Below are 15,079 nucleotides of genomic sequence, written 5' to 3'. Positions count from 1 at the left end.
GTGGAGCAGCTGTAAATACTTATAGAACTGAGATCTAGGAATCCCAAAAAGTTTAACCAAATTTTGAAAGGATCTCAACACTCCATTCTCATATAGGTCACCGAGTGTAGTAACCCCCCTCCCAATCCACTCTGACCAGCAAAAAGGGGACTTGTTGATGCATAGTTTGGGGTTCAGCCATATGCTCGAGGCAACATTTAAAAAATGTCAGAATTAAACAGTCTGGACACTTTTGTGCATACCGATAACGTAGTTATCAAGTGCGAGATAACGGGATGTAACTTAGCTTCTCCGATTAATTTAATAGAAAGGCTCTGCAGTGGCGAAATAGGGGCAAGAACTTCCTGTTCTATACAGAACCAGGGAGGGGCTCTCTCAGGTGGAAGCGACTAATGAGCCAAATGTCTGAGACGGAATGCATAATAATAAAACAAAATCTTGGGTAGGCCTAGCCCACCTTTGTCAATCGGCCTATGTAACTTATTGAAATGTAATTTGGGACGCTTACCATTCCAAATGAAGGACTTTGCTATGCTATCAAATTGCTTGAAATAAGAGAGTGGGACATCTACAGGGAGAGACTGTAGTAAGTAATTGAATTTTGGAATACAACTCATTTTAATAACATTAACCTTCCCAATCATAGATAAATGTAATGAAGCCCACCTGCCCACATCACTTGAAAACCGTTTTATTAAGGGGTCAAAATTAACTCTAACTAAATCACACAAATTTGCTGGAAATAAAATACCCAAATACTTAATGCCCTGTTTGGGCCACTGGAAAGCACCCGGCTGGAAAGCTGTTTCTGGGCAGTACGCTGTCAGAGCCAAAGCTTCGGATTTAGACCAATTGACTCTATATCCTGAAAACTTAGAAAAGGAATTAATAATTCTGTGGAGGCAAGGCATAGATCTACTGGGGTCAGAGACAAATAATAAAATATAATCTGCATAAAGCAAGAGTTTATGTGCCATACCTCCCGCCACCACCCCTGGAAAATCATCCTCCTTTCTTATTGCGGTTGCTAATGGTTCCAGGGCAAGACAGAACAATAATGGGGAAAGAGGGCAACCCTTCCGGGTGTCCCTATCCAGAGTAAAATAATTTGAAATTAGTCCATTTGTTTGTACCGCCGCTACTGGGTGTCTATAAAGTAACTTAATCCATCCAATAAACGTACTCCCGAACCTGTATATTTCCAAAACCTTAAAAAGATAATCCCATTCTACCATATCAAAAGCCTTTTCGGCATCAAGTGAGATGGCAGCGACCGGAGATTGTTCATTCGTTACTGACCACATGATATTGATGAGACGCCTAATGTTATCAGAAGAGCTGCGACCCCGAATAAACCCCACCTGACCTATATGTATAAGAGATGTCATGACTTGATTTAATTGATTAGCCAGAATTTTTGACAAAATTTTTACATCTAACTGGATCAGGGAAATTGGACGGTAACTTTTACACTTGCTTGGATCTTTGTCCTTTTTAAGAATTAGACTGATCTGGGTTTGTGTCATGGTTGGCGGAAGCATTCCATTCTTTAATGATTCAGTATAAACTTCTAGCAAAAGTGGAGCCAGTTCTGTAGCATAAGATTTGAAAAACTCAGCAGCAAAGCCGTCAGGCCCCGGAGACTTGCCTGTAGGAAAGGCCTTAATAACCTCGCCAAGCTCCTCCAAGGTTATCTCAGAATCAAGAGAATGTTTTTGCTCAGTCGTCAGTTTAGGGAGATCTAATGGTTCCACAAAGTTTCTAATATCTTCATCAGTAGACGAAGATGTGGAAATATAGAGATCAAAGTAGAATTCTTTAAAAGCATTATTAATATCAATGGCCGAGGTAAATATTTCACTACCAGCAGATTTCACTGAGGGAATGGTAGAAAAAGACTCTCTCTGCTTTATATATCTAGCCAAAAGTTTTCCTGCTTTGTCCCCTGACTCAAAGTATGACTGTATTGCCCTGATTAGCCAAAACTCCACTTTCTGCGACAAAATAGTATTATATCTGTATTTCAATCGAGTCGATTCTCTGAGGCCATCAGTTGACAAACGGCGCTTCAGCTCTACTTCGGCATTTTTAATATTTCCTTCCAACTCCATGAGTTCTTGTGCTGTGGATTTTTTGATGAATGATGCATACTGTATGATCTGGCCCCTAAGAACCACCTTAAGTGCCTCTCAAGCCATGCCCACAGTGGATACTGAGGACCAACTGGTCTCCATATAAACATTGATTTCAGTATTTAACATTTGCTGGAATTCAGGATTTTGCAAAAGGGACACATTAAGGCGCCAACTATATGATTTCTTTTTCTCTGTATGTGGCACCACCTCTAAACTCACCAGGGCATGATCTGAGACTAAGATATTTCCAATTGAGCAATCCACAACAGATGAAATGAGGAACTTGGATATCAAAAAAAAAATCTATTCTAGAATAAATCTTATGGACTGATGAAAAAAATGTATAGTCTCTACCAGATGGGTTCAAAAGTCTCCAAATATCTGTAAGACCAAGATTTCTACACATCCTGTGAAGCGCCAGTGTTGCTCTAGGGGGCTTACACACTTTTGCTTCACTATGATCAAAGACTGAATCCATCAAAAGATTAAAGTCTCCTCCCAGTATTATATCACGAGGGGTGCCAGTGGTTTGCAACATCCCTTCAAGATCTATAAAAAAAGCCCTGATCATCAGCGTTAGGCACATAAATATTAGCCAAAATCAACCTTTGCCCCTGAATTTCAGCTAAAACAATAATGACTCTTCCTACTTTATCTTTAATCTGTTTGAGACATTTGAATTGTAGATGTTTATTTACCAATATAATGACTCCCTTGCTCTTACTTGAGCCAACACTAAAGAAAACATGCCCACCCCATATCTTCCCAAATTTTTCCGCTTCCTGCGGAGAAAGGTGTATATCTTTAAGAAACACTATATCATATTTCTTACGTTTAAGAAAAGTAATAACCTTCCTTCTTTTTATGGGGTGCCCCAACCCATTCACATTCCATGTGGAGAGAGATAGTACACTCATATTAACAACTGACATATTGATATAATAAAAAAAAGAAACTGTGTGTCAAAAACAAAATTATACAGACCACATTCCCCATTAGTGAAACAATCAAACCCTGAACAAAACAAACATAAAAAAGAAAAATGTGAGCATTAACCCCGCGCACGAGAGCGCCAACCGGCAACAATCCCTTTAAACTCAAAAGGTCCATGAACGCCCACGAGCCCCCACGACAACTTTGCCATCGGATTGCTCAATTTTGCCTCACAAATTTGTGAAGCAAAATTACATAACAGAAAATACTTTGTAAAATAACCCCCAGCCAAAAGGAAGAATGAACACAAAGAACATGTAGATTAATTCACAGAACTGTTTTAAAGGTGTGATCCTCCACAAAACAAATTTCAGCTGATATAAAACCGTTCAGTTTCACGGATAGACAAACTAATGTTCAGTGAGCCAGCTGTTATGAGTTCAGCAGATGATGTAATCATTCCAGTGTCCCGTAAACGGCACAAGCTCAAGCTGCTAGGCGGAGCCAACAAAAAAAGAAACAAAACCGACATCCTGGTTCCCCGGATGGTCGAGTCAATTCACTCGGAGGCCGCATAAAAGTATATACCATGACTTACACAATCTGTCAAATTTATAAAAGACATCCTTTGTCTGAACATGTACATATTTTGTGGTCATCCGTAGTGTCCACTCTCAAACTGGCCGGGAACTTCCATGCAAAAGTAATCTTCCGTCAATGCAAAAGCTTCTTTATGGAAAGTGTTATTCACAAAAAAAACTCCAGCCGCTAGGCAGAGCCAATGCAAAAAGAAACCAAAATGACGCCCAGCTTCCTCAAAAGCCAGAGTAAGTACAGCGAGTCGACCCACTCACATGAGAAACATCCAATGGTTTACTCACCCATTGATTCAATAAAAGACATTGCCTGATTGGGACATGCAAATACTTTGCGACCGTCCTTTGTTTCTATTCTCAGTTTGGCCGGGAACATCAGAGCAAAATTGATCTTTCGCTGATGCAAGAGATTCTTGCATTCCTTGAACCGATTGTGTTTCTCTCTTGTCGAACTCGCAAATTCCGGGAACAAGAAAATATTATGATTCCTCCAAGAAAGCTTCCCTTTGCTCCTCACCTGGCGCAACACGAGATCTTTATCGGATGACCTCAGAAATTTGGCGAGAATCGATTGGGGCCTATCTCCCTCAGCAGATCTCCGAGCAGGGACTCTGTGAGCTCGCTCGATTTCCAGCTTGTGGCCTGTTATGTCGAGCAGACTCGGGAAGAGCTCGTCTAGGAATTTCACCATATCTCTGCCCTCCTCATGCTCAGAAATTCCAACAATTCTGACGTTATTCTTACGGCTTCTATTCTCAAGATCTTCAAGCTTTTCAAGAATATGTTCCAGATCAACTTTGGTCGCGGGCGGATTAGCGGTTAATTCCCTCTCCATAGACTCCAAATAATCGATTCGTTTCTCAGCATCCGACACTCTTGTAACTAACACAGAGAATTTTATTTCCATTGCCGTAATCGATCGACGTATTACAGCGAGATCCTCCAAGTCAGCAAGAACCTTTGTCATCATCACCGATATGTTGGACAACTGACGCTGGATTCCTTCTCCCGCCGCGCCATCCAAATCGAGTCCCCGGTCTGTTGGCCAGTCGGGGCTTTCATCCTGAACACGTAAGTGTCTTTTAATGTCTCCAGAGCCCGATGATTTTGACTTCTTTGCCATGTTTTACCTCAAAGAGCAAATGTGTAACTGGGTGTATCGAATTTCATTAGATTATAATAATAATTTAATAATTAATAATAATTAATAATTTTCTTTATTTATCACACATTATACATTTGCACATATACAGTGAAATTCTTCTTTTTCACATATCCCAGCTAGGCTGGGGTCAGAGTGCAGGGTCAGCCATGATACAGCGCCCCTGGAGCAGATAGGGTTAAGGGCCTTGCTCAAGGGCCCAACAGTGGCATCTTGGCAGTGCTGGGGCTTGAACCCCCGACCTTCTGATCAGTAACCCAGAGCCTTAACCGCTGAGCTACCACTGCCCTGGCATGGTACACATATAACACATATAACATGAGAATAACATGAGAATAATAAAAAATTTAGCAAAGTGCGCAGAACTCATCGTTCACACGTCTGCTTCATGCATGGCATCACGTGACCTCCCCCATAAATCATATTTTTATGGTTATTATTTAATATCTATATAAGTTTACTATCACAGGATACAGTGCATTCAGAAAGTATATAGACCCCTTCCTTGTTTTTACATTTTGTTATGTTGCAGCCTTGTGCTAAAATGCTTTACATTATTATTTTAATGACAAAGCAAAAACCAGATTTTTAATAACTTTGCAAATTTATTAAAAAGAAAAAAAATTATCACATTGACATAAGTATTCAGATCCTTAACTCAGTACTTAGTTGAAGCACCTTTGGCAGCGATTACAGACTCAAGTCTTTTTGGGTATGATGCGACAAGCTTTGCACACCTGGATTTGGGGATTTTCTGCCATTCTTCTCTGCAGATCCTCTCAAGATCTGTCAGGTTGGATGGGGACCGTTGGTGGACAGCCATTTGCCTCTGTGGTCATTTTTGAACTGGAAGTTCAGCAAGCATTCCTCTTGTTTTCTAGTGTTTAGCTGACTCAAAGGTCAAAGTTAAATGATCAGGGTGGAGACCCACACATGAATGTTAGTAAAAATAGGAATAAAATATAACCAAAGTTAACATACGTTTGTTTATATTCATTTAAATGGTCCATCACTGTCTGGTAAGTGTCTTTTAAGTGTAAAATAAAAACTGTAGTCATGAACACACTGGGAAAAACAAGCATTTTCCCTTGTTGCAGGCTTTTAATGTCATCACACAGCTCTATCAGGAGCTGATGTGAAAAACATAAACTAATAAGTACACCTTTCATGTTTATTGTATGAAAAAAAAAAGATGCAATGGAAGTGAATGGTGATTGAGGAAGAAATGGAAGAAATAAAGTTATAAGGGTTTGGAACTACATGAGGTCGAGTAAATTATGACAGAATTTTCATTTTTGCATGAATTATATGATGCTAAGGTATGCATCCAAAAATAACTGTAGTGTACTTTGATGATTAGTTTCCCTGATGGTCTTTTGTCCCTAAACATAGTCTTTTCCAGGACTGTTGGAGATCGGATGTTTGGAGATATTTTTGTGGGGTCGCAGGCCTGTTATGCTGCAGACACACAAAAGTGAGCCTCCGATTAAAGACAGCAGAGCTGCAGCCAATGCTCCATACAGAGCTCTGCCGATCACATACCTACAAAGAGCCAACAGAGATAGTCAGTAGTGTTTGACACATATCAGTCTTCTAGGGAGAAGTGTGTCTGACAGCTGATATGCAGATATTTACAAATTTTAACTTAATGATGACAAATAAAACAAACATGCTGCAACCATACACTGTATATTTCTGTATTTTACACTACCTCAAAATGGATACAAGAAGGTATTTCAGCCTATTTTTAAGACATTACACATTTCAATTGTTCATCAAATTTCCATGAAACTGCACTGATTCATTTTTAAGTAGTTTACATATTCTGAATTCATTCAAATTAATGAGGAGTATGCATTAAAAAAAAAAAAAAAAATCCTGTTAAATTTAGAGTAAAGTAAAAAAAAAAAAAAAAAAAAAAAAAAAAAAAAAACTGTCAGCCAGCTCAAGCAAATAATTCAATAAAATATAATAAAATGTGATTGGCCAAGTAGGGACATCTGAGAACTCCCAATTCTTGTTTTTTTTACTGTAATTTTAACAATAGTTTACTGTAAAAAATATGTATTGTCTTGTTAAACATAATATAATATAACTTTCATACTTTTTATTTGTTAAAAACATATATTTTTGGACAATATTTTCCTATAAAATTACATATATTGTCTTGTAAAATATAAAATAATATAATTGTATTACATTTTATTCTTAAAATCTATTTCTTACAATTTTACCATAAAATTAAATGTATTGTCTTGTTAAAATAAATATAAATCTGTTGCAAGATTTTACAGATATTTTTTTAACCAATTTTCCAAATTTGAATATTTGTTAAATATAAAATAATATAAATGTCATACTTTTAACTTGTTAAAATGCTATTTGTTACAAGACTTTACCATATAAGTTCATGCATTGTCTCGTTCAATTCAATATAATGTAAATTTCATACTTTTACTTTTTAAAAACATATTTTTTACAGTATTTTACAATACAATTACATGTATTGTCTAGTTAATTATAAAATAATATATATTTAATACTATTTACTTGTTAAAAGCATTTTGTTTTTACAATATTTTACCATGAAATTACATGAATCGTCTTGTATAAAATAATATAAATGTCATACTTTTTACTTGTTAAAAACATATTTACAATATTTTACCGTAAAATTACATGTATTGTCTTGTTAAATATAAAATAATATAAATGTCATAATTTTCTCTTCTTAAAAACATATTTGTTATAATATTTTACCGTTAAATTATATGTATTGTTTTTTTTTTTACAATATTTTGCTGTAAAATAACATGTCTCGTGTTGTGTTGTTAAATAAAATAAAAAATTTGACCATACATGGCAAGGTACCACTTAACCAGTTTCAAAAAAATTTTTTACATTTCTGTTATAATATTTTTACAATGTGGAAAAGGATATTTAAATAAATCTAATTTAAACCATTTTATTAAATCTTACTTTGGCCAGGAATAATTTTTTGAATATACTTCTGTTAATAACCCAAAGCTGCACTATTATTAGCCATTGATGATAATCTTAAATTCATCAGAAAGTGTCTGATATATTGGTTTATTATGTCAGTAGTATTGAAAATGTCCTATATTCATTTTGTCTCACAAATGCAAGGTATCATTCTGTGTGTTTGCTTTGTATTGCAAGTTCCAAACCCTAGTTGAACTACAGGAACAGTAGTAATATCAATTATCAGTATCAAAAATGAATGCTTCCTACCTGTCCTCACGTGTGTCATCCTCATGGAAATCTTGAACAATTCTATACATAAACCAACCAGTTATTGCCACAGCAAGCAGACCTAGAAAGGTTATTGAAAGTAGAATTTACCTCATTTTACCCCATAAAAATGCATGCAGCTACTATATGTGATGACATTGTCAATGTGTAGAACTCACCACTAAGCATGAAAAGGATTCCCCCAATGAAGGCAACTTTGTTCTTCACCTCTTCATTCCCATCTAGAAATCTTGTGCACCTGAGGCCAGAGATGGTCCCTAGTGCAGCAATTGTTGAAAGGACGATGCTTATGAGCATTACTGCTCTGCCCGCCTGGATTTCTACTACAATACACAGCTGAGAGTGAGTAAATAATGACAGAATTTTCATTTTGGGGTGAACTATCCCTCAAAGACCACAAACAACAAATGGTTCCATAAATTATAAGAAAGCTCACCCGACTGATGAAAAATTGAAATGTAACTGATGCATTTTATACTGTAAGTGGTGGGGTCTGCATGGCACTTCATCCACAGTCCTTCGTATTTTTCCTGATAAACAGTTTCATCATTATCGTGTCCAGTGATTTTCCATTCATTCGAAATTGTGGCTAGAATTAATCCGCATAATCCGATAATGGAGAGAATATAACTGAAAAGCTGAACAGCCATTTGTGCCAAATGCTCCTGTTTCACCGGTTGTTTGTGTTTGAAAGAAGAATGTACAAAGAGAGTTTCTTTAGAGTTCCTAAGCCAGCTGTAACTTCTTTTCAGTCATCAAAAAATACTAGCGGTCAGTGCAATGTGTCCACTATACTGCTGCTCAAGCACATCAGAGAAGACAATCTTATATCAATCTGAAGAGTAGGTGTGAACCAAGATAGCTTCTATTGAAGTGTCATTTATGGACAGGGCAATGTGTCAGCTTTCCTGGAAAGCCACACACTTACAAAATCTGGGTTCAGGTCCTCTGGAGCTTTTAAACAGGCGGTTGCTGGTTTGATCATCATCAGGAATGAGCGATGACAGATAACCATACATTTGAGAAAGGCACTTAAAGTACTAATTTATAATAAAAAATAAATAAATAAAAAAAAATCTAATTCACTCACTCTCATGTCATCCAGAACCAACCCATATTACTTTTTATTTTATTTTGTGGATCAAGACATGAATATTTGAAGAATATTTTACAGAGTAAATATAAATGACTTACAGTAATGATGACACAACTAATGGGAAGGGGATATATTGCTTCATGTAAAATGATGTGACAACATTCAAACTAGGTAAATCAGCACATTCCATTCAATGATAAATATATCATGATTATAAATCTGATGACTTGAAAGACACACCTATTTACTCTGTAATTGCATAGTCTATTTGCCATGCAATGGACAAACAAATTAAAATGAAGAATTTTTTCAGATATACATTACAATGTCCCCCAAAAAGTGCACATAAGCCACACTTGAAAATGTATAAATTCCATTGTATTAGACAACAAATTATAAAAATCCAGTGGCATCTGCAGGTGTAGGTCATCACTTTACAGTAACTATATGGACATGTTTGAAAACCAGATATTCTCCAAATAATTTTTGTCTCCATTTGAACAGTATATATTTTGTTTTATCATTTAAAACCCCTTTTAAAACTATTTTTTTTTGTGTGTGTGAAATTTTTAGCTTTTGCTATCTTTCTTTAAAATAAATGTCACTTACTTTGTTATTTCCCTATACTATATAAAGTGCTTTGAGTGTCTAAAAATCACTATATAAATGTAACAAATTATTATTATTATTATCATTATTATATTTTGTTATCTAATGTGATGACATTCATACATTTTTAATCATGGTTTATGTGTCCAAACACTTTTGACTCATAATTGTGTGAAGTTTCCTCCTCTTGAGGTTTATGATTGTAACAGGAAACAAATGGGTGGTTAGTGAAATAAGGTTGTTCAGTTCAAACTAGAATTGCCTAGAATTGGAACAACACTAATATGTTGGGAAGCCAAGTCTTTTTTTGTTTGTGGTAATTTATTAATAGTAATGATGACTAATACTACAGTAGGGTTGAAAAAGTCAAGTGAATGAACAAACAAACAAAAAACAGCTAAATCTGTTGTAAGGCAAAGATCAGCACTGTTTGAAAGTTTGAAAGGTTGAAAGAAAGTTCGAAAGACAGAAAGTTCGAAAGAAAGACAGAAAGAAAGAAAAAGAAAATTTGAAAGAAAGTTTGAAAGCAATAAAGTGTGAAAGAAAGTTCAAAAGAAAGAAAGATTGTTTGAAAGAAAGTTCAAAAGACAGAAAGAAAAAGAAAGGAAAAAACAATAAATGAAAGACAAAGACAGACAGTTCTATGGAAAGTTTGAAAGCAATAAAATTTGATCGAAAGAAAGAAAGAAAGAAAGAAAGAAAGAAAGAGACATTTTTTTGAAAGAAAGTTTGAAAGAAAGTTTGAATGAAAGTTCGAACGAAAGTTCGAAAGGAAGGAAGGAAGGAAGGCTTGGCTTATCACCATCAACATGATATTCTGCAGATGGCTTCCATATATCCAAAAGTTTAAAATGAGTTAAAGTCCTAGGTGCACATGCAATGTGTGGGCTTTCAAACTGAGGGAGAACAGCTATTTCATCACATCGGAGTGATTGACACTGTTCACAGCTACTTGGAAACTCCATGGCATGAGAGGTTTGTTTGAGGGAAAGACTGTGTTTTGTCTCTTACTCAGAAATGTATTCCAGTGTTTAAGCTGGCGCTACATGCACTTTAGTTTCTGTTCAGAAGTATTGGTGTAATACTATTGTGGTTTCAGTGTGTTGACTTCAGAAAGCTTTTAATAAGTAAACTGTTGCTACTATGATATCATGTTTCATTAGAAAATAGATAGTTCAAGTCGTGCCTTACAATGTCCTTTATCCAAGATTCACAATATAGCATAGCCTCTCAGAGCTACATGTGTAAACAATATACTGCATATTGATACTGGTTAGCTGTTTGTCTTATCAAGAGATTTAAGGTAACACTTTACATTAACATTCCCTTGTAAAGGGTTTATAAAGGGTTTCATTAATGATTCATAACTCATCTACAAATGCATTATAAATCATTTATGTGCAGTTATAACAACATGAATAAATAGGGTGACTTGCATGCAATACAATAAAGGTGCGTGTTCATACTCATTTTAATCAAAATCATGAAATGTCATAATTCATCATTTATGTAATGATCCAGCAAAAACAGACTATTATAGAGATTAAAAGGTGTTGTGTCTATATGCATTATTGTAATGTATATGACTATGACACTTTCCTGGTAATGTAAATGTAAAAAGAATGGTGTTACTCTGAGTGGTGTCGTACACAGTCCTCTGCAGGTCTTCATGCTCATACACAGCATTGTTTGGCAATTAAAATTTCTTTACTGTTTATAAAAAGATTATTCATGAATCTTTAATTTTATTGGCTATTTATGAACTAACTTTAATTATACCTTATAAAACTTTAAGATGAATATATCAACCTTGCAACCTCAGAAAGGGTACCTTAATGCAAAATGGACACCTATGTTTTTTATTCACGAGTTAACAATGAACCATTTATTACCAATATTATTAACCTATGTATCTTATATATTAATAAGTTACCAACATTAGTGATCTGAAAGTGTAGCTTAATCTAAAGTGAACAACTGTGAACCATTTATTGATGAGTTACGAGCGTTAGTAAATGAAACTGTGCAGTTTAACCCTGAGAGACCCGAGCATTGATGTTCTTGACATATTATGTTTTAAGGAAGCCAATGATTATAAAAAAAAAAACCATACGGTTTATGCATATTTTGCATTGGGGAGTAATTTGGAAAAAAGTAGCAAAATTGCAATGCTGGGCATTGGGGGTGCAAAATTTCACTACTGTTTTTTTTAATACAGTAAGTTAAACTTTTCAGTTCACAACACAATTCAACGCACAAATCTATATGATTTTTATTTATTTTTATTTATTTTTTTTATTACAACTTCTAAGGGTAAACTCATAAACAGTCATCATAAACATATTCTTACAACTTGAAGAGTTTACATTTTCCTGTTTTTTTCTTTCCACTTTTTCAATTAAAAATGACTATTTTTCTGGGATTTGCAAGGTTAGTAAATGAAAATGTGTAGTTTAATGTAAAGTGAACACCATTTACTAATGACTTTCCAACATTAGTAACCTCTGAGAGTAAAACTTATTGTAAAGTGCACAATAAAGAAACCTTTATTAAACAAGTTTCCTACTCATGCACTTCATTTATTTATGAGACTTTTAATGCTTCAAGATGACATAGTTTATCATACATATTATTCCATTCATATATGAACATACATCATGTAATACTGTCTGATGAACATTAAGCCATTCTGAACTTTACATAATGCAAATTAAAAGTATAACAGACATCCATTAACATTAACACTCAACATAAACATAAACTATCATTAGATCAAAATAAATAAACATATATATGTATACATGCTAAGGGTTTATTATTAAATTAGCCTAGCCTATATGTACTGTATATAGACTGTTATAAGCAAAATAAATAAATAAATAAATAATAAAAAGGGATGCATTAAGAGTTATTAAATAAATATACATCCCATGTTGTTTCCATTAATTACCTGCACTCCTCCAAAAGAGTAAGAAGTTGCCCTTTCTATTGCTCTTTCCAGTTCAGCAGTTACGTTTGCACACATCATTGCATTTTCAGTCTCTTTTAAATAATTTAAACATAAAATAAGTGTTTTTTAACTACTACTTTTATATTTAAAAAAAAAAAAAAAATCTTATTATTTTATGATTTCAAAAATGGATTATGATATTTTATTTTAAGTTGCGTGTGATTGGTTAGACCTCCTTTTAATTTTCAAAGCAGTGATTGGCTGGGAGGCGGGACACCGGTTTAACCAGAAGATCAGAGCAAAGGCTAGTTTTCAAATGGAGTCCAAACTTTATTAATAAAAAATAGCTAGTTTAAGCTAGTTTGAGTTTGTATGTTAGTAAATATAATATTTATATGCTCATTACCCTTAATGATAGTGTAAAAGTGCAGATTTCTAAATGTTTAAGACTAATTGTTCTATTATTTGCTTTACTTAATGTTCACTTTGAGTTAATTACCATCCACCAGCCTTCATTAAAAACCTTCATTGGGTAGCTCAGCGACTATTGACGCTGACTACCATCCTTGGAGTCGCGAGTTCGAATCCAGGGCATGCTGAGTGACTCCAGCCAGGTCTCCTAAGCAATCAAACTGACCCGGTTGCTAGGGAGGGTAAAGTCACACGGGGTAACCTCTTCGTGGTCGCTATAATGTGGTTCGCTCTCAGTGGGGTGCGTGGTGAGTTGTGCAATAGCCTCCACACACGCTATCTCTGCAGTAACGTGCTCAACAAGCCACGTGATAAGATGCGCGGATTGACGGTCTCAGACGCGGAGGCAACTGAGATTCGTTCTCCGCCACCCAGATTGAGGCAAGTCACTACGCCACCACGCAGACCTAGAGCACATTGGGAATTGGGCATTCCAAATTGGGGAGAAAATGGGGAGAAAATCTAAAAAATAAAAACTTCATTCTCTCACCTAAACTTGCATCTCAAAAAAGAAATGCAGAATATATACAGTAGGCCTATATATACACTCACTGGCCACTTTATTAGGTACACCTGTACATCTAATTATTCATGCAATTATCTAATCAGCCAACTGTGTGGCAGCAGTGTAATGTATAAAATCATGCAGATACGGGTCAGGATCTTCACTGCAGAGGACCGTGTAAGACACCACTTGGAGTAACACCATTCTTTTTACATTAACATTACCAGGAAAGTGTCATAGTCATATACATTACAATAATGCATATAGACACAACACCTTTTAGTCTCTATAATAGTCTGTTTTTGCAGGATCATTACATAAATGATGAATTATGATATTTCATGATTTAGATTAAAATAAGTATGAACAAGTTCCTTTATTAAGCATTTATAACACGAGTTAAAATTGGCTCACTATTTGGCAGGTATTGCATAAAGGTCGACCTTTTTATTAATGATTTACAATGCATTTGTAGATGAGTTATTAATCATTAATGAACCCCTTTATAAACCCTTTACAAAGGGAATGTTAATGTAAAGTGTTACCAGATTTAGCTTGACTTAACTTTCCATACCTTGCAAACCCCTTGTATCCTGGGGACAAAAAGAAAATGAAAAACAATAATTTGAAAAGCCATGAAGAAAAGTCCAGACCTCTACCAAATTGTCACTGTATTTTTTTATTTTTTTACAGAGGAATGAAACACTTACAACATTCATTTATTCAAGATCTTAAGTTGTATAGGTTTCATGCACAAACATTTATAGCATATAATTGTGCTACTTAGTTTCTTTAAGGTTAAAGGTAATTTACAAGTCATGGTGCATTTTCCAATACATAATGACATCTACTGCCATCTTGTGGCACTTCATATTGTTTGGTTGGATAATTCATTGTCATTACTGTGAGAATCAGGTAAACAGTATCTAAAGAATTCTGCCTAAACTAACAAGCTATAATCTAAATTGGGCAACAATTCAGTAACTTTCATTAATACATAATTAACAACCACTATATATACAGTAATGCTATGGCAGATCAATAGTTCATGCAAATTCGAAAATGAATATACTGCATACTACAATACATTATTTAAAATTTTGTGACATTTCAAACAATTTGAATGCAACTAATAATAAGCAGTTGCATTTAATGTAGGCCTAATAATGTTTCTTAATGAATTATACATAAAAGTTACTCTCAAGTGTTACCAGCTGAACCTCCAGACGTCAGATACATGTTCATGTCAACTCTCAGGATGCGCCCTAGGACTGCAGCTCTCTAAACCTGTCCGATGTCATTCCTGGTTGGGAAAGTCAGCCTGAGGCCCAACGACCTTCTGTTACTCA

The 15,079-nt window shown here is 35.0% G+C and overlaps 1 protein-coding gene across 2 annotated transcripts; it reads right to left on the bottom strand.

The window, feature by feature from the left end:
- Nucleotides 1-5,411: 5,411 nt before the first annotated feature.
- Nucleotides 5,412-8,872, bottom strand: LOC127438285 (claudin-1). Of its 2 annotated transcripts, none has more exons than XM_051693777.1 (4): nt 8,536-8,872; nt 8,258-8,422; nt 8,079-8,160; nt 5,412-6,368 (listed from the first exon to the last, which is right to left on the bottom strand). In XM_051693777.1, exons 1-4 carry the CDS (start codon nt 8,747-8,749, stop codon nt 6,209-6,211), a joined length of 621 nt encoding a protein of 206 aa, XP_051549737.1. In that variant the 5' UTR covers nt 8,750-8,872; the 3' UTR covers nt 5,412-6,208. The 2 variants fall into 2 exon arrangements, with proteins under 2 accessions (XP_051549737.1, XP_051549738.1); XM_051693778.1 differs by having other exon boundaries at nt 8,258-8,419.
- Nucleotides 8,873-15,079: the final 6,207 nt, after the last annotated feature.

This window comes from Myxocyprinus asiaticus, chromosome 49, assembly GCF_019703515.2.
Source record: "Myxocyprinus asiaticus isolate MX2 ecotype Aquarium Trade chromosome 49, UBuf_Myxa_2, whole genome shotgun sequence".
Lineage (NCBI taxonomy): Eukaryota > Metazoa > Chordata > Actinopteri > Cypriniformes > Catostomidae > Myxocyprinus > Myxocyprinus asiaticus.
This window is presented reverse-complemented; position numbering and strand designations above follow the sequence as displayed.